Consider the following 27,067-nt stretch of genomic DNA (forward strand, 5'->3'; position numbering starts at 1 on the left):
AGACCCAACGCAGCCAAAAAATAAAATTTTTTTTTCCAAAATTATATTTAAAAAAAAGGAACCGTACAATATGCAGCCCTGGGTTTGGCTTCTTTCCCTTAGCCTGGTGTTGGAAATGATCTATTCATCTTGGAACACGAGTCAGTAGTTAATTCCTTGTTACTGCTGAGATTTCGTTGTATCCACGCACCACGGATGACAGACATCTGGACTGTTTCCAGTCTATTATGATTCTTAAGGCTACAAGTTTCCCTCAAAATATAGCCTTAGCTGTACCCCAATTACATCTGACCACATATTGCCCTTTTCTTTGCTGTTCATTCCTGTGGGACTTCAAGCAACTATGCCACTTCACACTATTCTACATGTCTCTTAAATCTTTTTAAAATTTTTCATCTTTTTCTCTCTCTGCACACATTCTGGATAATTTCTTTTGACTTATCTCTTATCTAAAGATTCTCTTTCTCCTTTCTTTTCTTTAATCTGCTTGGGCAATTTTTATAAGGTTTGTAATTTCTTGGAATGTTTTCAAGTTTGTCTTTCATTTATTTTAAACACAGCAGAAGCATAGTTATAACCTAGCTGTGGAGATCCTCATATCTTCAGTCTGAGCAGATCTCTTTCTGCTGATTCTGTGGGCTCTTATTCATGCTGCCTTATTTCCTTGTGCACTTGGCTATTGCTCACTGCTCTCTCTCCAATGCTCTTTCGACAACTGAGCACCTACTATATATCTGGCATTATCTTTGATGCTGTGAGAAACGTAAAAATACAAAGGAAAAACCTCTTCCCTGAAACCTGTAACACAGAAAGATGACAAACATACATCACCACAAAAGATCATTATATAAAGGTCACAGCCTTAAGTGATATGAGCGAAATAAAAATGTCACACAAAAGGATCACTCTGGATTGGAAAAGCAAAAGATCCCCTGAACACCTATCATGTGCAGGTGCTGCAAATGTAACGGTGAGCCGAAGGGAGAGAGGACTGACCCTTGATTCCTGAGGCTTGCGCCCTACTGGAGGAGGCAATACTAAAGGAGGATTACAACTGAGAGAAATTCTAACTCGCAAGTGCCCAAGGTTCTTCCCATTTTCTCTAAAAAGCAAGAGAAGCATTGCTGAGCAAACAACATGGCATTTTCCTGAACTGAAGGAACATACTTAAAACACTAAGAGATCTGGGAGGTCCTTCCATCCCTAATTTTCTGAAACAAATTATGTCCCAGCACAGAGAATTAAATCATCAGCATACTTAGGGTGTGCCAGGAGCTGGTAGAGTGCGTGTTTATTGTCCTCCAGACTCATCATTGCCACCAGGAAGCACCTGATCACTTCCCACGCCTGTCTCCGGTAGTAGGGCTCCGTGTTGGCGCTCTTCAGGCAGTCCAGAGCCGTTTCAATGGCCTACAGCAAAGAAACGCAAAAACTGTAGTCTGTGCTGAAATGACGTGACTCTGAAAAGCTTGCACGGAAAGCACGTGCACCACGCAGAAGAACCTGAATGCATGCTTGCTTCTGAAGAGAGCACAGGGGGCCTGCAGACAGGCTAGCAGGTGTTCTCCAAATGAAACCTCCAGAGAAGGTGACAGAAGTATTATGACATCAAGAGCTGCCATGGTTCAAACTGAAATGGGACGTGGAGTTCACTAATTTCATGCTTAAGTAGCCAATGGGAGATTCCAGAAATTAAGTGAGCTCAGAAGGCCTCTTGTGGTAGATTTGCTGGATTAAACTACCATCTGAGTCATCTCAGTTCAAAACTAAAAGATGGCTTTCCTAAGCTTTTACTAAATTCTCTCTTTAAAAGAGGATTTACTTCATTTTTGCAGAAAACCTACATAGCTACATACACATTTTAGCCTTTTCATTAGGTTGACCAGGAAGGCAGGGAAGGAACAATCACACACAAAAAAACACTTGGAGTCTTTAACAGCTAAGATATTAATGCTAAAGATACTTATATACCTAGAAATCAAAGCCCCAATCTGTGTTGAAGTTTAAAGATTTATCCTGGCCACGTGTGAGGAACCAGAGCTGACACGGACAGGGGCCCCACCCTCCAGACGCAGCCAGGCGACACAGCACAGAGGGTGACAAGGGCCCCTCACTGCATCACTCCCAGCTTGCGTGTCCGAGCTCTTCTGGGGCACCACAGAAGTGCCCTTTCTCCTGCTGCCTCTGACCTGCTCAGGGTTATGTAATAAATCATGCAAGGACAGTCTGAGAAGTGTTATTTTTAAGAATCAACATAACCTACGAGCCAATTACCTGTCCCTTCCCTGCCAAAAAAGGGATTGTAAAGTAGCCAAAAGCAGAACTTCTGTCATGTAAATGCACTGGCACTTGCCCTGCTGGTCATCCCCTTCCCTGCTGGTTCCTTCAGCCTTGCAGGGTGTGCCACGGCCCTCAGGATGCTACCTGCTGGGAAAAGGGCTCCGAGAGCACCACAGAGTCCCTGGGAGGGTCCAGGAGGGCCATGGAAGCTTGTCTTCAAAACCTGGTTTCTTCCATGCTTTAGATGCTTTGGGGAAGAACTACTTCTACAGGGATTTTCTTGCTCTGCTTAATCTATGCAGAGGTCAAGTAAAAGTCAGATGTCTTAGTTTTCATTCTAATACCAACCCTGCCACTGATGGGGCTAAAGCAAATAGAATCCTAACTTAAGGAAACGACCTAAAACGTGGCAACGGGCTAGATTCACAATATGTTCACTGTGGTAATTTTCAAGGTAAAGACAGAATTTTAGTTGTATTTTCTTACAGGGAAACTAGTGTTTATTTGGCAAGTATTTAGATAAAGGTTTGGATGAGAAGCTAAGACTGGAAAGCGACACCGTTCTATGGGGTGGGGCTGGGAGTGGGGTGGACACAATTTGTGTGCTTGAGAAACTTGGGGGGAAAAGGTGTGTGTGTGTAGGGGGGACAGGTGGACTGAGAGACGACGACAGGAAACGACTCCAGACTGACATCACCCATGATGGGTACCCTTCCTCACAAATGTTCAGTAAAGTCTGGCTTAAAAAAAAGAATTACAGAAATCACTACTGTGTGTAAACTCCTTATACAGAAAGGTAAACAAGCTGAGTTCTACAATACAATGCATCAGGACAGAATAGAGTGCGCCTGAGCAAAAGGAGGGCTTTGAGTGGTTCCAGGCCACAGGATGCTGTTAAGACCAGGCCTGCAAGGAGTTCAAGAATCTCAGCCAGCATGTGGCTCACTGAAATGGCTGAGTCACTCAGATACACGTGAAAGGCTTCTATAAAACCCTTTCCAAAAATGCACATTATATTAACAGCTAGATAAGTGTTCTGAAAAGACATGGTAACAATAGCTGTAACGCAGGCGGGAAGGCTGGTCATATAATAAAAAGGGGAAAGTCGAATGTGACAACGTAGATTGTAATAAATACAACCTTAGCTGTGTGACAAAGGACCAGGAGGGGTCAGTAAGGTGAAGGGGCGGTGTTCAGTAAGGATCATGCAGAAGCGGCTGAGTGCTCTACAAAACGCTGGGGACAGTCTGCTGATTTTTATACAAGGGCAGAGGCGTTCTAAAGGGCACACAGAGAGAAACCAAAGAGCTGTCCGTGGTGGGCTAAGGAGCCATGTCTGGATAGAGACTGGGAGAGAAGCAGGTACTCAGGAGTGACGGGAATGAGACAGGAACGGGACTAACCTGGGTTCTAAATGACACAATGTAAAACCTATTGGACATCAAAACAGACTAAGTGCAAGGGTGGGGTGGGCTGGGCGACACCTCCTGGTCCACCAAGAAGGACAGTCCTGCCCAAGGGTCCAATGTCCTCAGGGGCAACACCACCCACTGGCCTCCTGGAATGATGGAAGCTCCAACCGACCAAAGTGGGCCCCAATAAATCTTCATCTCCTTTGAGTTAGAAATTCCCACCCCAAAAGTATATGTTCTATTTCCATGTTTTCAAATAGAAATTAAATGTCTTAAAATGAAACTTACAGTATCTTTAAGAAACTCCCAGAGACTCCAAAATTTACCTTCTCCATCGGGAGCTGAAGAGATGCTTTACAGTCAGAAAACTCCACTGTGATACTGGGGCCTTGAACTTCAGTCACGACGTAGTGCAGCTTCTGGGACTCCTTCAACATCTTCCTGTTACTGCCACCAAATTTACCAAGGACACGATAGGCCACATGCGAAATGCTGTCTGCAGGGTTGCGTAAAGTGCGCCACAAAGCCTGAAAGTCAGTACGCTTTCATTAACCCTCCGAGGCAATGCAGTCCCACGGTCCCCCAATCCCAACTCAAAAGTTATGAAAGACTACATGGCAAAAACGCCTCCTCCCACCTCCGTCCCCCAAACACACAGTTCCCTTCTGGAAACCAACGATGTTAGTCAGGTGTGTCCTTCCAGAGAAATCGTATGACTTTACAGAAAATGCACATATAAATATAAATGTTCTTCCATGCTCCTACAGTACAAATGGTAGCATGTCATAAACAGTGCAGAGCTCAAAGGCAAGAAAACTGAACAACACATTGTTTGGGCAGATATACAAAATGGGATAGGGGAGCAGAGAGGAAAACACAATTTGCTGCCACAGTTCTTGATCTTGGGTTAGATGGTGCCTTCTCAGGTTTTTACTTCTATTATTAGGCTTTATAACTTACAAACATGATATATAAAGTACCTTTTACATTTCAAATCTGATATTACAAAGGACAGTGAAGAGGGAAAACAGTGATCATAAAGGGACCTGCATTACGGGAAAAATGAGTTACTGTGTACCTTGTACTCACAATTAGTATAAGGAACAGAGACGTACTCAATTGTTCCAAAACACTCTGTCAGTTTTCCCACACCTTTTCACCTAAATTATCATAAGCCCTGAAAATCACCATAGCTCACTATTTAAACCTATTTTCTTAGACCACCTCCTGTAACAATGCCAGGTATCAGTGTCCAACGACAGTCAACATAAAATCTTGGAACTCTTCTTAAAAGCAAAATTCCAATTTCTCTTACATTCCTGTAGGTCCAAAGAGGCTTCCCTTCATGACTGTCGAGAGATGTAGTCTAAGACTCCTTACCCTCCACCTGGCCCACCCAAAGCTCAGGTATCCTCAGGAGAGGGGTCTTCTGCTTACCTCCCCAGGAGGGGGTGGCACTGGGAATGAGAGGGTCCAATCTCCCAGCACTCGCACAGGTTCGTAGCGGGTTGATGGTACTCTGTCAGTTGTCCAGCAGGTAGGGTAACTGTGCCTCCGAAAGCAAGCAGCAGCCCTGACCCAATTCTCCCTGGGGCTGTCTGCCTCACATAAGGGCAAGAGGCCCAAGAACCCATCCTTGCCTCCTCTTCCCACAGGAAGCTCACCCAGGATTGGGTCGGGCCCACGGTCTGCCTTCCAGAACCAACGGTCCTGTTCTCCGCTCAGGCTCGAGAGTCAGTCAAGCCTCCAAATGACTGGACTTGGACCTGGAGGCTCCAACCCAACCTCTAGGCCATGCTCTCCTGCCTAGATGGAGCCCAAGATCTAAATTTCAGGACTGGCAGGCGAGTCCTGGTTGCACCTCCAACCTACTGTCCAGAGACTCCTGTACTTGAGTTACTGCCCATCACAGAAAGCTGGCATTTGGACTACCTACTTGGGGCCAAATACTCTACACCAAAGGGGCAGGTGAGTAAGCAACAGGCAGCCTGAATCTCGAACAATTACCAACCACATTACAAATCATTACCATTAGCAAAACATGAAGGAATAACCTGATATCTGACACTGAGCTCTAATGACCAAAAATATAAAATGGCTTCAAAACTGCCTCCTTTCTTATCTACTGTTTCCTTTGGGGGTGGCCAGACAGCTCTACTTCCTTTACAAGTTTGCATCTCTACTGTGTAACTCAACATCTCTCCTGGATAAAGAGAGGATCTCCCTGGAAGAAACAGCAGCCATTTAACACCTGCCTTCCCAAGTCATCAACTTCACGAGAACGTGACACTGTGAAAACCCTTTGAAAGGGGAGCAATACTGCAAAACAAATATTCACTCAATACCTGCAATATTTCTTGGCATCGTTTCGTAAGCCAGAAGACTCACACAGCAAGCTGAAGGCTACACCTGTAGCCCACCAGAGAGCAGGGAGCCCACCACTCCACACAGCGACCTCAACAGTGGCCAGTCACTTCTGAAACTGACAGCCTAAAATCCTCAGTGAGAACTAGATACGTAAGTCCTGGCGCCCTCTGCTGGCGGCACGGAAACGCAGACTTACCTGCATGAGCTCTGCGCGCACCGGCTGGATGTGGTCATAGAGGAAGTCGGGCTGCAGGTTGTCCACACACAACTCCAGAGTCCTCAGGCCTTGGCTGACCAACGTCTGCGACCCGTTGAGAGCCGACACCAAGGGGTCCATCAACATGGGCAGATAGGGCAGGAGCGAGCTCAGCCGCACGGGCACCGTGAGACACAACTCCACGAAGAGGTCCTTCATGTGCTGCTTGTGCAGGCCACTCTGCAGCATGTTCAGCCCTAAACACAGGGTGTGAGGCCGTCAGGGGGAAGTTACTTCCCAGACACATGCCCAAGTTAACTGTACAGAGTAAGTGACCCGCCTTTTCACATAAACATCAACCCGATAATAGGAAGGCTTTTTACGCCTTATAATTTCTGTATTAGCTAAATCTATTCTGTAACTGTACCCTGTGACCTCTTCCGTCTACTTTATTTGTGGTGACAACAGCAGGCTGCACATAGTTTCAGTTACAATTAATACTATTTAATATTGATTAAATTAATATTAAGGACTAATAAATATTATACATCAAACTTTTAAAAATCATGTCATGCTATGAATAAGCCCAGTCTAAAGAAACAGACTCCAATATGACGTGTCCATATCAAGCTTGATGTTTATAACCTTACGTGTTTTTTCAGATTTCCAGTAAACCACAGTTGACGTCTATGCTCTAAAATAAACATTAAAAAAAAAAATCCACTTTCGGTTTTTATAAATGGGAGGAGCTTCCTGCTCATAAACACAACCCCCCAACGTTTCACGAGGGTAACCAAGTATTTACTGAGCCCCTTCCTAAGACATGTCAGATCAGCACCTGCCCACAGAACCTTAAAGACAAGTGGAAAGAGAAAAGCAAGTAACAGTGGCCGCAAAGGCACGTCCCAGGCAGCTGAGGCTGAAGAAAGAGGAGCTACCAGGGAAGGCCAAGGCATCACACAGCAGCCACACCAGCTTCAGAATCCAAAGGAGAAGGTGGGTGAGGAGAGGGCACAGCTAAGTTCCCAAGGAGGGGATGTACTTGAACAAAACCAGGTGGGGAGAAGTAAGGCTGGGAAGAGCGCAGGAGGGAAAATCAGACTGATCAGAGCAGAGGGCGCAGGCTGGGGAAGACTGGGGACGGGGTCAAACACGGACGACAGAGCCTGACTACGGGCCTCTTTAAGCACCTGGCCTGGGGGACATAGGGCCATGTTACATTCATCATTTTCAAGGATTTCCCAGTTGTGAAGATTCAATCCCTTGCCAAGCGCTCACCCTTACAAAAAAAAAAAATTCCTAGTATAGTGTTTCTAGTCAGTTCATACCTGTAAACATTCACTGGACCCAATATCCCTTTTAGTTATATATACCTTGAAAGCATTCCTAACACACAGGAATAAAAGAATTCTGTCTATGCAAGTTAGCAACTAGATAAAAATATAAACATATTTTTATGTATTTTATATAAAGCTTATATCAGCTTTGTAACTTGTTTTTTTCCCTTCTTGTTCTGATTCTCTTTCAATCTAGGGATCCCTGATCTTACTAAACCACTTTCTAGAACTGCTTATCAAACGCTACAAAAATGTAACAAAGTCCTAACCAGGGTAACTAAGACCTTCCAACTCCCATTCAACTCTGAGCAGGGAGAAAAACCCATCCCTTTAAAGATGCACTGCCTTTAAAGAGAGGACACAGGGATGGACACACACATACACACACTGCAGGGGACATGTACCTACATCCCCTCACCATGACCTTCACCAGGTGCAGAGCAGGAACCCCAGCAACCAAGGGAAGCAAGACCCATGCACGCGCACAAGACTAAAAGGCAACCAACATCACTGCGCTGACCTTGCAGTAGGTTTGGAAGGAGAGGCAAAAATTCCTGATACAGGAGATCATGGCTACCTCCCCCGATGGAGCGGAACAAGGCTCGAAGCAGCAGGAAATAGTTATAGGGTTCTTTGGCAGTCTGGGCGAGCTCCATTGAGCTGTTCACAATCTTGTGCAGGTGAGGCTGCAGGATGGAGAAAAGGCAGGTTAACAAGCTCTAAATGAGGAGGGTTCACTGCAAAAAGATAGGAACAGAAGGTAATTTTGATGAATTTATTCTAAAAGGAAAAACAAAATAAAAATTTTCCAACTTTTATTTGACTCAAATTAATTTCTTTTAAAACATATGTAGGCTTCCACCAGTTTGGCTGTGAAAGCAGCATTTACTAGGTTCCCATCTTACTATGTAGGTACATGATGCTGAGCAGACACTTTGCAACAGGAACTGGAGGGCCTGTGAGCTCTACTGTTCTTGTGAACAGTCCTTCGTGAGACCAAATAATCAAACAAGATGAGGGACTTCCCTGGTAGCACAGTAGTTAAGAATCCGCCTGCCAATGCAGGGGACACGGGTTCAATCCCTGGTCCGGGAAGATCCCACATGCTACAGAGCAACTAAGCCCGTGAGCCACAACTACTGAGCCTGAGCTCTAGAGCCCACGAGCCACAACTACTGAGCCCGTGTGCCACAACTGCTGAAGCCCGTGCACCTAGAGCCCACGCTCTGCAACAAGAGAAGCCACCGCAATGAGAAGCCCACACACCACAATGAAGACTAGCCCCTGCTCGCCGCAACTAGAGTAAGCCCGCACGTTGCAATGAAGACCTAATGCCGCCAAAAATAAATAAATAAATAAATTTATAAAATAAAATAAACTTTAAAAAAAAAAATCAAACAAAATGAAAGAAGCCTGTTCCTTAACTATCAGAATGCAAAATGCAACCTAAAGGAACTGAAACTTCACTACCAAATACCATACATGCAAAGTTTGGAAGAACCTCAAAAGACATATGAGATGGTAACATTTTAGAAGACTTAATCGAAAAATGTGTTCATGAGCATTTTATTAGCTTATAGTAAGTTTAATCAACATTTTAAGACAGATTAGTTTTTTATCTTGTACTTCAAATCCTAGTTTTGACATGTGACAGGTTAAGTTTGATGTGAATTTTTTTGCAGGTGTATTTAAAGTGAACTGTGAACTGTAAACTACCTGTATAGTCAGTGATACAATTACAAGTCTGTTACTGTATATGGCAAGATATATTTCTTTTATGGATAAATCACATATATTAGCCTCATGACAAAACGTTCTATGAAATTATTCTTTGAACATCTTTCTTGAACAATATTCCAAAACCCCATCATTAGACTTGTCTAATCTATTAGGTTTTATTCTCTTTTTTGTTGGTTTTTGTTCTACATATTGTCCCAGATATCGGCAAAAATGGAATTATTTGAAGATACCAAATTATGTGGACAAAGACTATTAAATATTTTATATCTTTCTAAAAATTTGAATATTTTCTTTTTATACTAACACAGACGTAATGTCAAGGTTGTTGACAACTGATTACTATATAACTGAAAAAATGGAGGAAACTGTCACATAAAAGCACAAATTACTGGTGCTTTATATCACCACCTATATATTTACTTCAGAAAAAAATAGATCTTTTCCCCTATGGGAAAACATCTCTCTTCAGACAGAACTGATGATAATATTCAACCTTCTACAGAAATTAAGTGGAAGAGAATTTTGATAAGGTTTTTGTTCCATCTGCTGCCTTTAGTGGATGATGTAACCATGCATTGGTTTCTGCCATTTGCTAGAGTCAAATAACTGATGAGATAAAATTACACGTATAGGATTAGTCATCTATAAAAATGTGTTATGAGACACATCCCTCCCAGATGGTCTTAATAAAGGACACAAATTGGCTAGAGCTCTTGATTCAGAGGGGAAAAATGAACAAATAGCCCTGAAATGGGATGTTTATGTGCTGCCACAGAAAATATGAACACAGAGATGTGCTGTGGAAGATGGGTATGTGATGAGAACTGTTACACAGCCAACCATTTCCCATTGGATCTGAGAGGTAAGATGTTTTTTCCTCTTATATTCTTCTGCGTCACTCAATTTTAAAAAAAAAAAAAAAAGCACAGTGTGCTCCTACACTACTTGTGTGGTCCACACAAGAAATGAGTTTAAAAAAGAAAATCAGGGTGCCAAGACTAATGACAACCCCTGCCTACCACGAGAGCTCTGAAGTGTTCATTTTGGATTAGGAGACAAATAGATTAAGCTCTGCTTTAGAAACACATGAAATGTTTTCTACACTTGGCCCTGATTCGTTGTAAACATTTATTAATTCAATATTACAATATTTATAAAGAGCAAAGCCAGTTTCTGTTCAAAATGAAGAAAATTAAAAAGCAACAACAAAAAAACCCAAACACAATGCACAGCTTGGATCTGAGTTTACCTTCAGCATTTGTTCGTTTTCAGCTGCGAAAAGGGAGACGGAGCCAAAGACCAACTTGAACAGTTTGAGGTACAGGTTGGAGAGCTCCACATTGGAGCCCATTTCTGGCAGGCGGTCCAGGAGATATTCCACCAGAATTGTAGCAAACAGAGCAGAGGTAGTAGGATTTGCCAAGAAGGAATTGGCAACAATCTGTCAAAACAAGAAACACATGTGACAAAAATCATTACTTCCAAAAAAAAATCCCACAAGGACTCAGGGGCAAAAAATATACACATCAATTTTCACTGCAAAGTAAAGGAGCTGTTACAGTGGAGGATTCCTGGACTGAATGTCAATATTATGACATAGTGTGAGTGTGTTTCATGTTTGGTAACTGCAACATTGTTGCTTTTGTTGTGGTCATCCATTTACAATGCTTGGTGTCAGTTTATTTATCTCTTGTAAAAATAGAATACAGTGTGTGTGTGTGAGTTGTGAAAAAAAAAAAAGAAAAGAAAACTACCATATGGCAATTGTATCAGTTACCTATTACTTTGTAACAAATTACCCTAAAGTGCAATGGCTTAAAACAACACACATTATTTCAGTTAAAAAATAAAAAAATCATTACTTCTCCAAAGCGGATTCAAGAAAAAATAATGAACTTTCCAAAATTACAAAATCAAATCTGTATCAGACACTTCAAGAAATGAATTATCCACCAAAAGAAAAAAAACAAAACCGATTTGAGCACTGAGTGGAGTTCACTTAAGTACTTAATCTGTCATTTTATTGTCACCATCAAGGACCAAGAGCCTACATCTAACACGTATTTAATTTCTACTATGAAAGGAAGTGGTCCAAAGCATCTTAAACTTTTGAAATTTTTCTTTTACTACAGCCTAATAGTTCTCTAAATTTTGCTCTACAGCACTATCCTTAGGCACATCACTTACAAAATAAAAGGAACACCAAGTATTCGACACATGTTGAAAGAACATAAGAGTGTCATACCTGAAGAGCGTAATTTTTTGAGATTCTTTCCACCATATAAGGGACTGTAGTCTGAAAGATTTCTTTAAACGTTAATGGGTTCATCATCGTGAAGACGCCGGCAAAGTGCTCCAATACCTCCTTCTCTTCCTTCATTCTAACAGTTTGGCAGTTTGCTACTCGAATGTATGTCTGTCCATTTCCTGCTATCTGGACCTAGCACAGGAAAAAAAAAAAACACACGGGAATTAAAACTGAATATCTCTGAATATATTCCAATACACAATCAGATCAACTGAATACTTAAAACAGAGTATTTGAATTAGATAACAAATCTCCGCCACCTCCCCCCTCCCAAATCTTTTAAATTCTCTATTTTCACCTTAAATTTGCGGGGGGGGGGAAGACCTCAGAAAACAAAAACCTTCATTAGGTGTTTAAAACAGTAAGAAATTTAGTAAAATTAAATATCGTTTCTATTGCATTCCCTTTACACCATCTGCCCCTCAAAATACACAGACACAGGAATTCTCACCATAAATGCAACCCTATGCTACAGAACAAAAGCAAACCTCGGTATATGAATACTCTAGACCATCCAAATAGTAACAGATTTCTGAGACCCCTTCCATCACTAGCACCTCTAATTCTAAGAGGCATTTTCCACACTCAGGAGCCTGGTTTGAGGGCACTCACTGCCTTACCTGATAAATATCTAAAGCCTGCATTGCATATTTCACAAGTTTTATGTAAATCTGAGTCTCTTTGGGCTGCAACTGCTTGTTGGGAATGAACTGAGCTTCTGGAAAAGAGAGCACAATAAGTTAATGTGAATAAAACCCACTCTATGAAAAACATCATTTGTCGAAATGATTCAAGAGCACAATTACCACCAGGCGCTTTGCACGACGTTATGCCCCACGTGATTGTCTTGACGCCACAGACCAAGGTTTTTACCAAACTCCGGCAATCCGTAACTTGGAATGTCTGCTTGTCTTCCTTGTCCTTTTCTCCTTGCTTCTCAAAGGGAGGCACGGGGGCTGGCGTCACAGGGGTGGCAGGGGTGGGGGGTGGGGGTGGGGCCGGGGCTGGGGCGGGCACGGGGGCTGGGGAAGGGGCAGGGCCGGGAGCTGCGGGGGCCGCAGGCACCCCCGGCAGAGCTGCTTCCACGGCTCCGAGTTCCGACTGAGGCTTGCACTTCTTAAAAATGGCAGAGAGCTGGTACCTCGCAATGGTGTGGAATTTGAGAACAAAAACCTGTCAGGAAGAGAAAGTGGAGGGGAGACAAAAATCATTCCTCTTCAATAGGCCAACAACCCTTCCAGAAGACAGAAAAAAACTCTCTCTGAAACCACCTGCTGAAGTTGGTGCTTTTCCCCCACAGGTACTACAGCAAGTGTCACCATCTCCACTTCACCCGTGGAGAAGCAGCTCAGGAGAGCTGGGTGACTGGCCTGATGAGCAGGGCCTGGATGCGACCGGGGACTGCTCCGGGATCCACACTATCTACCCCTGACCCAGGCACCCTGGGTATCTCTCCAGAGAAGTTCACAGATAAGGTAGCACTTGGCTAGGCGGTGTCCCAGAAAACACCTCTCCTGATTACTCGCCAGGAACTGTGCTAAGAGCTCACGCGCTGCCCTACTCATCTCAAACAACCCTAGGAAGCAGACACTGTGACTGTCCCTGGTTAGAAGACAGGCAGACCAGCATCTGGCAGGTCAAGCATCTCGCCCAAGGATCCTTGGCTAGTTGATGGGGTAGTGGGGGTTTGAACCCACGTGGTCTAAACACCCAGGACCAAGCTGGCAACTGGGCGGCCCGTGAACTGCCAGCAAAGCACTCATGTGAGTGGAGCGCCGTGCGGTGAAGACGCGGAGGGAACCGGTACCTCCAGCATCCGCATCAGCACGTCCCGCCCATTGCCGCTCTCCTGCTCGCTCTTGGAGCGGATGCAGTCCACCAGGTTGAGCAGGAGCTTGCAGGACATGGTCTGGATGCTGCTGGGCAGGGACTCATCATCAATATTCTTGGCGAAGAGCTGGACGGCGAGGGAGAGGTCACTGAGGGGCAGGTGCTGACGGACGTGGTGCACAAGGTCGGCCAGCGTGCTGTAGGCGAGGGGCCTGCGGGCAGAGACCTCTGCTAGTTTGCATCTCAGCGGCCCCACCCGCCTCGGCTGTGGGCCACCATCTCCACCACTACCTGCGCCCCAGGAACACCCCCAGTGGGATGGCTCATCTGGGGCACGCTTTATAGGGTCCCAGTTTCCCCCCTGTTACTTCCTCCCAGCTACATGATTAGAAGGCTCAGGCCTTGTCTTTTTGCTTAAATCTTTACTTTCTAAATTAAAAAGGTTAACTTTGTGCGCATCATGTTTATACCAGCACATCTAGTTAATCTGAGCAGAAGTAACTACCAGCTTGATTGTGCACTAAATGGGTTCTGCTGCTCAAAGCTGAACAGCCTCTGTCAAATAACACCTTATATACCATATATTTTATTGAGCCGCAACAGTAGTGTTCAGGCCACCCAGCACTTTCACTCACTGAACGTCTGGACACCTGCCATGTGCCGGACACTGAGCCCAGCACCAGGGATGCCAGTGACCCCAGTAAATAGAGCTCCTGTCCTCAGGAAGCTTGCTTCCGGGGCGGGGGGGAACACACGAGTAAAGAAATCAACTGTGCAAGTTGCTAAGTGCTGCAGGAGATGTGAAAAGGCACCAGGAGAAAAACTGGTGGGGGCCAGAGAAAGCCCCTCCGAGGTGACATCGGCTCTGTGACCTCAGCTAGGGACATTTCCATCTGGCAGGTCAAGGCCCTGATTGGGAACTGCCTGGGGGAGCCGAGGAGCCGCAGAGGCCCGCGTGGCCGCAGCAGGTCAGGCAGAGAGAGCAGAGTCAAGCCCCGCGGGGCCACATGCCATGGTCAAGAGTCTGGGTTTTGTCTAAGGGCGACCGACAGAAACCACTGGAGGGTTTCAATCTAACATCCATTCAGGCGGGTTCACCCCCAAGTTATAAAGAATGTCTTACTCGATATTTTACAACAGTGTTTTATATAGAAAACACAGTGAACCGTCTACACCATATTCAGAATATTCTGCATACTTTTCATACGATCAATCACACCTCCCTTGTTAGAACCAAAAAATGACTAATGTTGATCCATTTTACATTGTGAAAGATGATTAAATGTTAATTCTTTCCTTTAGAAATAATAAGCATGATCACAACTATATTTATTTTATAAAATGCATGAGAAATAAAGACTAGGAGGAAACAGTTCAAAATATTAGCCACGTTAGTTGATCTCCTTATGGAGAACCAAAGTTTTCTCTCCTTTCTTCTTAGTAGGTTATCAAATACTTTTTTTAATAAAAAGGTGCATTTACTACTTAGAAAGCAAAACAACTAACACTAGTCAGATAGTTCTACCTACAATTTAAATCAAGACAACTACTCTGATTAAGCCAAGGCACTAGAAGCAAACTAAGGCGTTTCCGAAACTTCCCGCAATTCTAAATCCAATGGGAGAGGAAAAGGCCCAACAGTCCATGCTCATTGAAATGCTAAGGAAGTGTCAGGATCCACGGTCCCTGGCACTGAATAGACCAGATATCACAGGTTCAACATCATACCTGAGAGTCTCTCGAGCAGTATATCCTGAGCCAATTAGTATGGATTCATCAAACAGCTTGTCCATGCAAGGAATGAACTCTGGAACACAAACATCCATTGCATACATCACCAACCAAACCAGGTGTGTGTAAGTCACTTAATAGTACTTTCACAGGAGCCAGCCTGTACCAACGAGCAATCCAGATGTGGGGCAGCGTGGGGAACATGAAGGCACACAAGCTACTTTAGTCTAAGACGCTGGCTGTGCTGGGCCACACCAGCCACGTGTCACAGAGACGCGGTCAGGATCACATTCAATGTCAGAGAATAAACTAAGAAACCGTGAGCCTCGTATCGCTGGAGGGGAACTCGCCCCCAATGCTTCAAGGGAGGTGCTGTCCACTGTCCTTAAAAGTTGGCATGATCCACCCAAGGGGACAGTATTCCCTAAAGGCCCCTTTATTCACTGCCCTGAAGTCGTCCTTCTTCAAGACTGTAAGGTTAGTCATTATGGAGAAATAAGGATACTTCTCCATAGGAATTACAAAGGTCTAGGACATCCTAGTGTTCTCACAGGCATGGGTCCCAAGTTAGGGGTCCCAGGCAGAGCCACCACCAAACCTCCCCCCGCTCCTCTGCAGGCTGAGGCCCTCTCGGGGTGGAACAGCTGGTCCCCACTCAGGGACAACTGGCGTTTCTGAGGTTGCGCACACAGGGTGGCAAACAGTAGAGCAAACAGTACATTCTTTGCCAGCAAATAGCTACTGAGGATCAAAGATACAAGACACATGCACACTGGAGAGATGCCTCCTACAGCCAGGCAGCACAGGAAGAAAAACGAGAGAAGCCACAAGTAGTCCCTGAGGTCGGAGGAGGGGACATGTCCCGCTACCCATGGCGAGGTGGCCAGGAGGAAGGAGGCACAAAGGAAAGATGCAAAGGGCTGAGACCCCACATGCCGGAGGGCCGGCTGCGGGGATGAGTGATGCGTGCAGAGAAGAAATTAAGTTGCACGGCACTGGCTTCCAGATCACATTCAAGACCCAGAATCAGGGGCTTCCTTGGTGGCGCAGTGGTTGAGGGTCCGCCTGCCGATGCAGGGGACGCGGGTTTGTGACCCGGTCCGGGGGGATCCCACATGCCACGGAGCGGCTGGGCCCGTGAGCCATGGCCGCTGAGCCTGCACGTCCAGAGCCTGTGCTCCGCAACAGGAGAGGCCACAACAGTGAGGGGCCCGCGCAAAAAAAAAAAAAAAAGACCCAGAATCAGATTTTCTAGGGAAACAGATAAATCTGTTAAACAGTCAGGTTTTTCCAAACTACTGCTCCTCAGGATTAGCACAAATGGGCGACCGTCTGATATCATTTTGGATGCCAACAAAGGAATGTTTTCACTAACATTTGGTAGTGGATGTGTAAATTTTAAATATATGCATGCATGTTTTGTATTTATAATATGGCTAACATTTAACATGATTCTTTATAGGTTTCTTTCAATGAAAATTTGAGATGTCATGATGTTACCTGTTTAAGTCTGGGAACCACTACGGGCTTCAAAATAAAGTATCTTGTTTAAAAAAAAAAAAAAAGCAACAGTAGCCTTTAAAAGCTGAATTCAACCAGCCTAACACGATCTAACCTTGGAGAGTAGCATCTTGGATATCTGTCAATCTCTGTAGCGTTAACAAGACTGAAACCAAGCTTTATGGTCTCAAAAGAGGGCCTGGTCGTGTGTGACGGATCAGAGGTTATCTGATAACCATGAGAAGGGTTTTTAATCTGTCAGCACTTCAACAAGGAGAAACCTCCTGCTCCGTGGCTCCCCAATGCACCTCCAAAGTTCTTATTATTCCAATGGCAGGAATACCATCTGACAATGGTGCTCCAGACACAACTCAGTCACTTCAGTAAATAGATTTTAAAACATCCCATTTAAAACTCTTCCATCATTTTCACAACATGGAGAAAGAAAACACTGTTTTCTTCTCACCTTTTAAAGATTGCTGGCTGTGAGTCAGAAAGCAAATGGCTATTTGCAATGTCAAAAGACAGGCAGTCAGAAGGCAGAGAAGTACTAAGAGATACCCAGACCATAAACTGTGCTAAGGAAATTATCACATTAATTATGAAACTGTTGAGAAGACAAAGGGAGAACCCTGGTGGCAGGCAAAAAAGATGGGCAGAGAGAAAGAGAGAGAGAGAAGGAAGGAGGGATGGGCAGGCAGAGAGAGGGGGAGGTAGAGAGGCAGATAAAGGAGAAAAAATACACCTAAAATAGCAATAAAGAAAGGACACACAGAGCCAAAATACTGAGCGAGCTGCAGGCTCAGCACACAATGGACCGCCAGCAGCAGGCCCACATTCACAGACAGGCGAGTGGCCAGAGGCAAGACAGACGTACGGTTTCGCAGCTCAGTAGTGAGGATGTGCTTCGCGGCAATCAGAAGCTCCTTTCTGAGGTGCGCAGTTTCTGCTGGACAATTTGAAAGTAGCTGTAACATTCCTTTTACCATTTGCTGAGAGTACTTAGTCACCAACTCCTGTAAAAAAAAAAAAAAAAAAGGAAAACAACAGTTATACTGATAGGCAGTTGTTAAGAAAAACCCAAGTTTTATAAACTTTTAAAAAATTCAGTAAGAGTAAGCTTGGCTCAAAGGACCCTCAGAAAGTAATAGGCCTAACACACAAGTACTATCCGAAAAGTCTTAGCAGTTTGTGTGCACAATGCCACCCCGGAAGGAGGGGCAGCCACATGGAGCAGTTTCTTTTACATCATGGGATCATGGAGGCCTTCCTGTATTTTCTCAACTTTCAACAGTGAATGTGTATTGCTTCCCTGTTAGAGGGAAGGAGGAAGAAATAAATATTGAAGTTAAAAAACAAAACTATTTACTGAGTCGTCCCATTGATGTAAGTTGTGAATGACACCAAAGACACCTTTAATCAGCTCAGAATGCGCTCCAGTCACAACTGCCTTTTGAGGTGTTTCAGGAAGCTATTCACAATAACTCAAGCTGACTAAAATATCAAGGGGTATCTAATCCAGATTTTTCTTTTTTTTACAAATGTTCCATTTTCTTAGTGTAAGTTATCATTATCGAGATAAACACATTAAAAAGGGAGGGGGGAGAAGGCTACAAATGTTTTCAAAGGTAGTTTAGAATAAAAACAATTTGACACACACATTTTCATTTTTACTTTCCTGAAATAAAATCTTTAAAAAAATGATCAATTATAATACAATTCCATTGCTCTAGAACAGATCAGGACTAAATTTATTCCATACTTTAGAATAACCACCTCTATACAAGAGTTTTATTCAAAAAAACTGTAAGACTAATGAGAGATAAGGTATCAATTTTTTCCTTCAAGTTCTTATGATTTAAGTAAGAAGAGACCACAGCTCCAAGTGGGAAAAACAAAAATAAAACTACTCTACAGGTTCCTCAAAAAAGCCTCCAAAACCTCTTTATCAGTTTTACTTGATAATGCCATTTTTTGAAGTTCCAATCTCTCCCACATAATTTGCTATAACACACAACTTCCAATAACAGCAAAAGTCAATAAACCTCATACATCCGCATAAAAATCTGTGTGCAAATATTTATATGGCTTTATTAAGCCAAAAATGAAACAGGCAAGTCTATAAAGACAGGAAATACTTTAGTGGTTGCCAGGGGCTGGTGGGTCAGAGAAGAATGGAAGTCACTGCTCATTGGTACGGATTTCTTTTTCGGGAGAAAAAATTGTTCTAAAATTGAATAGTGATTATGGTTGTACAAATCTGTGAATAAACTAAAAACCATTGAACTGTACACTTTAAAAGGGTGAATTTTATGGTATATGAATTATATCTTGATAAAATGCTTTAAAAAAATTGGAAATGATCCAAATGTTCATCATCAGAATGGATAAACACCATGATTACACCCATACAACAGAATACACCACTATGGCCTGAACTGTGTATCCCCCCCAAATTTCATATGTTGAAGCCCTAACCCCCATTGTGACTGTATCTGGAGATAAGAGTCTTTAGGAGGTAATTCAGGTTGAATGAGATCATAGGTGGCGCTCTCGTCCAGTAGGACTGCGGCCTTATAAAAGAAACGAAGGAGATCTCTCTGTCCGCCTCACCACCATGGGAGGACACAGCAAGAAGGTGGCCACCTTCAACCCAGGAAGAAAGGCCTCCCCAGAAACCAAACCCTGCTGGAACCTTGATCTTGGATTCTCCAGGCTCCAGAACTGTGAGAAAATAAATTCTGGCTGTTTACACCTAGTCTATGGTATTTTGTTATGGCAGCCTGAGCAGACTAAGACAACTAACCACGAATAAAAAGTAACAAGTCACCAATAAAATAACAAGGATGAATCTCAGCATTACTGCTAAGTGAAAGAAGCCAGACTCAAAAGGTTACAAATACTGTCCACCAAGTGATTAATCTCTATGACATTCTGGAAAAGGCAAAACTATGGAGACAGAAAACAAACCAGTGCTTGCCAGGGACTGGAGGCGGGAGGAGGAAATTGACTACAAACATATAAAAGGAATTTTTTGGACGATGGAAATGTTCTGTATTTTGATGTACTGGTGGTTAGGTATGCATTTGTACTGTACACATTTGTCAATCAGCGAACTGTACACCTACAAAAGGTGAATTTTACTGCATGTAAATTATATCTCAGTAAACCTGACTTAAAACAAAAGTCAATGAACTTACCTGGTAAATTCTGATGATATAAGCTAAAAATGACAACGTTTTGATCTGAGCAGCAATGAAATCAGCATATAACTCCTTGTTGTAAAGCTTATGTTGCCTAATGAGATATGAACAAAATTAACAATATTAGCTCTCAACTCTTTCGGTCATGTTACTATTAATTAAAAGCCTATAGTAATTACTAACCCCAAAAGGTTGATTTCTACACAGCAGCAACAGTAAACACGCCTACACTTTTATGCAGTTCCGACTAACTTAAAGGCCTTAAAGGCATGAAGCAGGCAGATCTCCAGGCCGCTGGGCAGCAGCCACAATCTGAATCCCCACAGCAAAGGCGAGACTGACCTGCTTCCCCAGAAGACAGCACGAGGGCACCTGTCTGACCAGTGGAAGACCCCTGCTGTGGCCACAGAGGCTGTTAGGGCTGATTCACCCTCAGCTCTTGCTCTCAAGTGACTTAGAGCCAGATAGGCCGCAAGTCAAGAGAGCAAGTGACAAAGATCTTAGGAGGAATGCTGTGAGGCTGGAGAAAAAGCTTCACTGGGAGGCTTCAAGGATGAACGAGTCAGTGATTAAGGGTGATGGGTGAGGAAGAACGAAGCGGGTAAAGAGCTTCCTAGCCCTCGTGCTGAGAGGAACAGCAAGAACAAAGGCTTGAAGGTGAGAGAGCCTGGAATATCCCAAAGCTGTAATTGAGGACAGTAATGCCTAATGATAGTTCTAAATTTACAAGACACCAAAGACTGAGACATGTCACCCGTCATCGAAATACAACTTCAGAAAGCCAAAAATACATATAAGTTTAACCAAAATTTTATCACTCAAAATTTTCTTGTCTTACAAATGACGACAGCAAGTACATTTTTACTTGGATTAAAGAACTATGGTAATCAGCTACATCACTGACCAAAGAAATCTCACCTGGCTTGTGCAGATACCTGAATTGCAATGGTATTCATGATCAAGGGCACAAATTCAGCAACAACATTGTGGATATTCAGTTTGTAGAGCTAAAAGCAAACATATCAGATTGTCATGCTTTGACACTCTGCTTATAGCAAAATAATTTGGCATACCAAAGAAACTGTGATGAGATTCATTAGTTAGCACATGTGTATCATACACATCTATTTGCCACAGAAAATTAGGTGTAAACTTTGTTGTAAAATAGGAAGCCCAAAACCCAAGAAGCTACTAAGCAATATGCATACCTGATACATTAAAACAACAATAATGGGCAATTCTGCCAACACTTTCAAAGAAAGAGATCCTCTTGGAATGATGGAATGCTGCAAGAGAGGAACAGGAGGACTGAGGTTATCCCCGTGGCACTTAGAATAGCCCTAATCAGTGTGCCACTACTGCACATCACCCCATTGAAATAAAGGCAAGGGAAAATACTGACACGTCTTCATAATTATCTGTGGTGAAATAAACTATTTTGAAAACAAAGTACATAGAACTGTTATTTAATATAAAGGTTTTCATATTTTACAATGTCACACCTGTAGTAAAAACCTCAGGAAAATTTGTCAAAACTTAAGAGATTCAAATCACAGGAGAAATTAAAAAATTTTTTTTAATCTATTATCTTGCTTACTTGCAAGAACAACAGCAAGAAGTACAAGTTTACCTAGTTTTATTCATAGGTATTTATAAACAGGAAAAATGCTTACAATAAATATAAGAAAAAAATAGTCTTAATATATAAAAACTCAAGTAAGGAAAATGTCAGACTCAAAATAAAAATGGGTGATAAATGGATAGGAACAGACAAGCAAAAAAAGAAACACAAAGACTGATAAACAGAAAACAAGTTTCTAATTCAGGAAGAACAAAGGAATGAAAGCTTCATTCAAAATGTAATTTCCTGTTTATCCTAGCTCAAAGTGAAACATTCTGCAAAACCATTTCAGTAAAACAAATACAGATGATAGTCTTGATTCAATCATAAAAATACAGTCATGGTAAATGCTCATACATGTTCCCTACGTGGCAAATACTACAAATCTAATGCATCAGCTGCAGACAGTACCAGAGTTACCTTCACAAAACTCCACGAGACTGATTTTTCAGATGAGAGGGAAAATAAGGTCAGAACAACGGTTCGTGAACTTTCCTACAGTCAAAAAATGCAAGTGGTAGAGCTGTAACATCATCCCAGAACTTCTGTCCGCAGAGCCCACACCGTCAGGCACTGAACTACAAATTTATATGTAGCTTAAAGGGACTTCACTAATGTTGAAGCTAAGGACAGAACGGAGGCCCCCTTGCCGGGTCAGCTGCTCTTTCTGGTTCTGGATTCCACCACGATGTTATCTTTGTACATTTGGCGAGCAACAGCTCACATGCATACCTGCAGAGCACAATCAGCAACACTCTCTCGCACGCGCACACACGTTTGTTTGCTTATTCTAAATCCCTCCATGTGTTTAAGAAAAAAACAAAAAACTTAAGTGGTCTAAAAAGTCAATACCTCATTTTTCCTCTATCAAGGGCAGGAGATGTGGATAAAAGCAAAGCAAAAAGCAAAACAACGGAAACGCTTACTGTTCTCGTCTCACTGTCCTCACGCTCAGGATTGACTTTCACAGCAATCGTTGTGATCATTCCAACCATTTCTGGGGGGGGGACTGTGTTCTCGGGGATCACCTGAGGGTTCTCAAAGTAGCGGTTCTACAGAAAAAAAAAAAAACAGAAGTCATTTACAGCTGACGTGTGGTGAAGAAATCGAATATCCTACCCTTTTATACTGCACCAACCCCACAGTACTTGGTGTTCTTTTTTTCCAGGACTATGAAGATAACATGACAGACACACCCGCCACCTCCAACAACAGAAAACAAACTTGCCTGCTGTATTTTCTATTTTTTCCTGGCTGATAAAAGATGAAATGTATGTCATGTTATATTACCACCTCAGTGAGGCGGGGAGGATGTAACCCATCTCTCCAGTGATAAGAAACTAGGAGCTGAACCCTACTGAATTAACTTTCCACACAGTCTCCTAAATAGAGGTCAAGTATGAAACAGAAACAAAGTACAGAAAACATTTTAAAAGGCCAGGACCTCACTGGCATCCTTAGTTCTCAATGAAATTTGGGCTTCATGTTAAAAAAGACAGCTTCATATGAAAAGCAGCTCTTCTTTGATCAAAATGGTAGTTGACACGATGATAACTCGGTAACTCAGAACGCAACTTAAGTTTTATACACTATTAGCAGGTTAAAATCCTTAAAAAACCAAAAAGTCAATTTTACCATGTGTGAATTTAAAAAAAAATTTAAGCTTAAAAAAAAACTGAAAATAGAAACTCTGAAACATAAACACATTTATGCACAATGATTTTTACCGAAGCATTATTTGTGACAGTAATGAACTGAAAATGGGGGAAACCAGCAATAGGGAGATGGTCAAGGTACATGCATATGACAGAAAATTATCGGTCGCTAAAAATTATGACTGCCACAGAAGAGTCTTGAAGGACGTTCCCTTCTGTAACAGTGATTCCTTCCAGTAAATGAGAGCATGGTAGGGAGGAGCCTTTCCTCCTCCACTCCACACACTTTTATATGGGTGGCACTGCTTGGAAACAGTTTTTTCAATACAGGAAAAAATTTTCAAGATACAGAAAAATGCTGAAAGTATACACCACTCCCCCAAAAAGCTTCAAGAATATGAGGGCAACCATCTCTAAAAGCACAAAGTTAAACTCGAAACAAAACTCCAACGTCAATGGTTGCTTATAAGTGAAAGAATCATTATGGATGATTTTCCTTTTTTGCAAAATTTCTACAATAAGAATATATTGCTTTTACGTCAAAAATACAGTATCTAAACAATGAAACGAAAAGAACTCTTTTTCTAAGGGCTAATTTATGAACCTAGATTGTAACCATCACTAAATATTCCCCATTGTAAAATTAGCATCCCTCCAATTATTCCTTCAACCCTTTGGAATGAGGAAGTAATAAATAAATATAAACAGTAAATTCAAATAATATTAAAAACAGCATACCACTACTTTTGGAAGCTCCTTGTAAATCTGTTTCACGAAATCCAAAAAATGATGAATCTAAAAAAGAAATAGACAGTATTAGGAAGATATTTATAAACAGAAAGTGCTTACAATAAATAAGAAAAACATCAATAGTTTCCATATGTAAGAACTCACAAAACAGTTAAGAAAAATGTCAGACTCAAGATACCAATAGGCAATGAATGTGAACACACACACACAAAAAGACTGATAAACAGAAAACAAGTGTTCTAATTCAGGAAGAGCAATGGAATGAAAATGATAGTAAATGTCACTTTTTGCCTTTCAAAAAGTAATAGCACACCATGCTGGAGGGAGTGCAAATAAGGAGACACCCCTCCCCAACCATACTATACTATACTACTAAGGGAAGCTTAAACTGCTGAAGCCTTTCTGGAAACCAATGTAACAATATGTATCAGAAGCATTAAACATTAACACCTTTGATCTGGTAATTCTACTTCTATAAACCCAGTCTACAAAATAATTTGAATTGTAAACAGATACTCAGTTTTAGTCATAAAATAAAAATTTTGAAATACCCTAAATATCCAAGAATATGAAAGAATATTATATATCCATTAAAAATTAACTTTACAAAACATTTTTTATCATTGGGAAAACGCTTACATATAATGTGAAGGGAAACAATCAGGATATGAAATGTCATCCACAGTAGTATTGTGATTATGTAAACATACAAATACATAAGGTGGGAAAAAGGAAAAGAAATCACCAAGACATTAAATATTGTTTTCCAGATGGAAGGAATTCTATTTCGTCTTTCAATTTCCAAATAATCTACAACAGGCATTTACCAAGGTTATCATCAGAAAAGATAGTATCTTAATTATGGCTAACAGACTGTTTAATGCTGACTCTGCAGATGCCAATCACTGTGCTAAGAACTTTTTTTTTTTTTTGCAGTATGCAGGCCTCTCACTGCTGTGGCCTCTCCCATTGCAGAGCACAGGCTCCGGACTTGCAGGCTCAGCGGCCATGGCTCACGGGCCCAGCTGCTCCGCGGCATGTGGGATCTTCCCGGACCGGGGCACGAACCCATGTCCCCTGCATCGGCAGGCGGACTCTCAACCACTGAGCCACCAGGGAAGCCCAAGAACTTTAACTTTTATATTTAATTATCTAAGCAATCTTTGAGGATATACTGTGATTGTCCCCATTTTACAGAAAAGGCTCCAAAAGGCTCAGAGCTTACCCACTGTCACACAGCTACTCAACTGCACACTGAGATTCAAACCCAGCTCTGACTTCAGAACCCACATCTGAACCCTTGTATAAAAGCCATTGGAGCCTTGGGGCATCTCAGACTTGTAAGTACCAGAACCACCCAAAGAGCCCTGCCAGTTTGGTTGGTTAACACATTTCAAATACTGAACAAATTCAGCAAAATATTCATGTACACATTCAGAAAAAAGTCACTGTTTAACCCACAAAGAATTTCCCCCAACTTAGGCGATATTTTTTATGACTGAAAGCAGCATATGTTCTGTCAACTCTAAAAGAGGGTAAAAAATTCACACAGAAGCAATTTGTCAGCACAGTTTATAAATGCTATCAAGATAAACACTTACTTCTTGGGTGATGGGTGGCCTGAACTGTTTGTGTAGTTCAATAATTATTCTTAGACAAATAAGAACATTCTCTTCATTTTCCGTCTTAAAAAAAAAGCATTTAAAAAGAGTTATACTTCTGAAAACTTATTTTAATCTAAAGACTATTTTCTAAGCATTTTCTGCATATACACCCTCCATCAACCAACTTAGATTTGGTTTGTAGAAAATTCATAAACCCACAGAACACAGCTGTCCCAGAGAGGAAGCTTTTGCAGTCTTTGGTGGACTGTCTGAAGTATAGCCCGCCAGTAGGTCCTGTGAGTGTAACACTCAGACAAATGAGTAACTGGCAATTAAGGCAAGTCACACTACGAAGCAAGGTCTTAATGGCCCAGCAGACACGTTTCATTGTTTGAAAATATTGCCAAAAGAGCAATGAGTGAACAGCCACCATGCACTGGGCCCTGTGCTAACACTTTACACTGTCTGCATGGGGGTGCCTTCCACATCTTACTACGAGGAAGCGAAGGCTTGGGGCAGGAAAGAATGGGGCTGACATGACAGAGCTAATACATGGCAGAGCCAGGATCTGAACTCAACTCAGTCCCCCTACAGAGCTCATCTTTCCAAGGGGCCCAGAAACATGACAGAATTCTAAACACACCAAGACTAAGGACAACAAGAAAACAATTTCAGAGGTTAGCTTAACAGGTACCAAATGGATTAACCCCAAGAATTTGAGGAACTCTTTGACTACTATGCATCTACTGCGCCTGACACACAAACAGAGGCACAAAGCCAATGTCCCCTGTACTTGGAGTCTGTTGACCACCACCCACTTTCAGATTCCCACTATGTCTAGTCAATCCCTCAGTGACTCAAAAAAAAAGATTTTCATTTAATAATCTTTCTTAGTAATCTGGTTGGCAAAGTGGAAGAAAATGGACATTAAAAAAATTTCTACTCATGTGAATCAGAACTTTAGTGAAAAAGTTGTATAATGCAGGATTTTACAGTAAGAACATCATTAAAAGTTTTGAATGCGGCTAGATAAAAATTCTCAAAAGTTACCTCCAGAAAGCGAAACATAACAGACAAAACATTTTTTGTATGAGGACGAAGATGTTCATTGGTTGGTATTCTATGAATTATTTCAAGAACGAGCTTCCGCAGTTGCTGTTGAAGAGAAACAAAAATGTAAATATGAAATCCTTCCAAGAGTTTCAAGGTAATTATTTGGCATCCTAGAAGTGTCACACAGCTGTACCCAGCACTGGTAACCACCATACAATAAGATGGAGCCCATTTTAGAAATGGTTCTGTAAATTATTTAAATGTAATCCAAAGCATGTATTGCAAACCAGTATTTTCAGTACTTCTAAAATTGTGTACCAAATCAAGTAAGCCAAATTTTCCTCTTTTACACCTTATCAGTATTCCCAGGAGGAGGACACTAATGTGTGCATGTGGGGTGAATTTAAGATGAAAAGAGCAAAACACCAAGTGAACTTCATTTGCAGTCTCCCTTCATAAGCTCTGTTTAGCTCCTCTGAC

At 42.2% G+C, this 27,067-nt stretch overlaps 1 protein-coding gene across 1 annotated transcript in view; it reads right to left on the reverse strand.

Moving 5' to 3' along the window:
• Positions 1-27,067, reverse strand: part of TRRAP (transformation/transcription domain associated protein) — a 109,498-nt gene that overhangs the window by 75,936 nt on the left and 6,495 nt on the right. The window contains exons 5-22 of the mRNA XM_060125038.1: positions 26,585-26,689; positions 25,532-25,615; positions 23,919-23,975; positions 22,452-22,577; positions 21,113-21,190; positions 20,823-20,911; positions 19,902-19,998; positions 17,579-17,717; positions 15,199-15,277; positions 13,448-13,682; positions 12,447-12,813; positions 12,261-12,358; positions 11,578-11,772; positions 10,582-10,773; positions 8,113-8,278; positions 6,256-6,512; positions 4,019-4,219; positions 1,259-1,410 (exon numbers count right to left, since the gene is read on the reverse strand). Of these exons, the coding sequence (XP_059981021.1) occupies positions 1,259-1,410; positions 4,019-4,219; positions 6,256-6,512; positions 8,113-8,278; positions 10,582-10,773; positions 11,578-11,772; positions 12,261-12,358; positions 12,447-12,813; positions 13,448-13,682; positions 15,199-15,277; positions 17,579-17,717; positions 19,902-19,998; positions 20,823-20,911; positions 21,113-21,190; positions 22,452-22,577; positions 23,919-23,975; positions 25,532-25,615; positions 26,585-26,689 (2,717 nt within the window). The remainder of the gene's footprint in view (positions 1-1,258; positions 1,411-4,018; positions 4,220-6,255; positions 6,513-8,112; positions 8,279-10,581; positions 10,774-11,577; positions 11,773-12,260; positions 12,359-12,446; positions 12,814-13,447; positions 13,683-15,198; positions 15,278-17,578; positions 17,718-19,901; positions 19,999-20,822; positions 20,912-21,112; positions 21,191-22,451; positions 22,578-23,918; positions 23,976-25,531; positions 25,616-26,584; positions 26,690-27,067) is intronic.

Source organism: Lagenorhynchus albirostris, chromosome 15, assembly GCF_949774975.1.
Source record: "Lagenorhynchus albirostris chromosome 15, mLagAlb1.1, whole genome shotgun sequence".
In the NCBI taxonomy this organism is placed as follows: Eukaryota; Metazoa; Chordata; class Mammalia; order Artiodactyla; family Delphinidae; genus Lagenorhynchus; species Lagenorhynchus albirostris.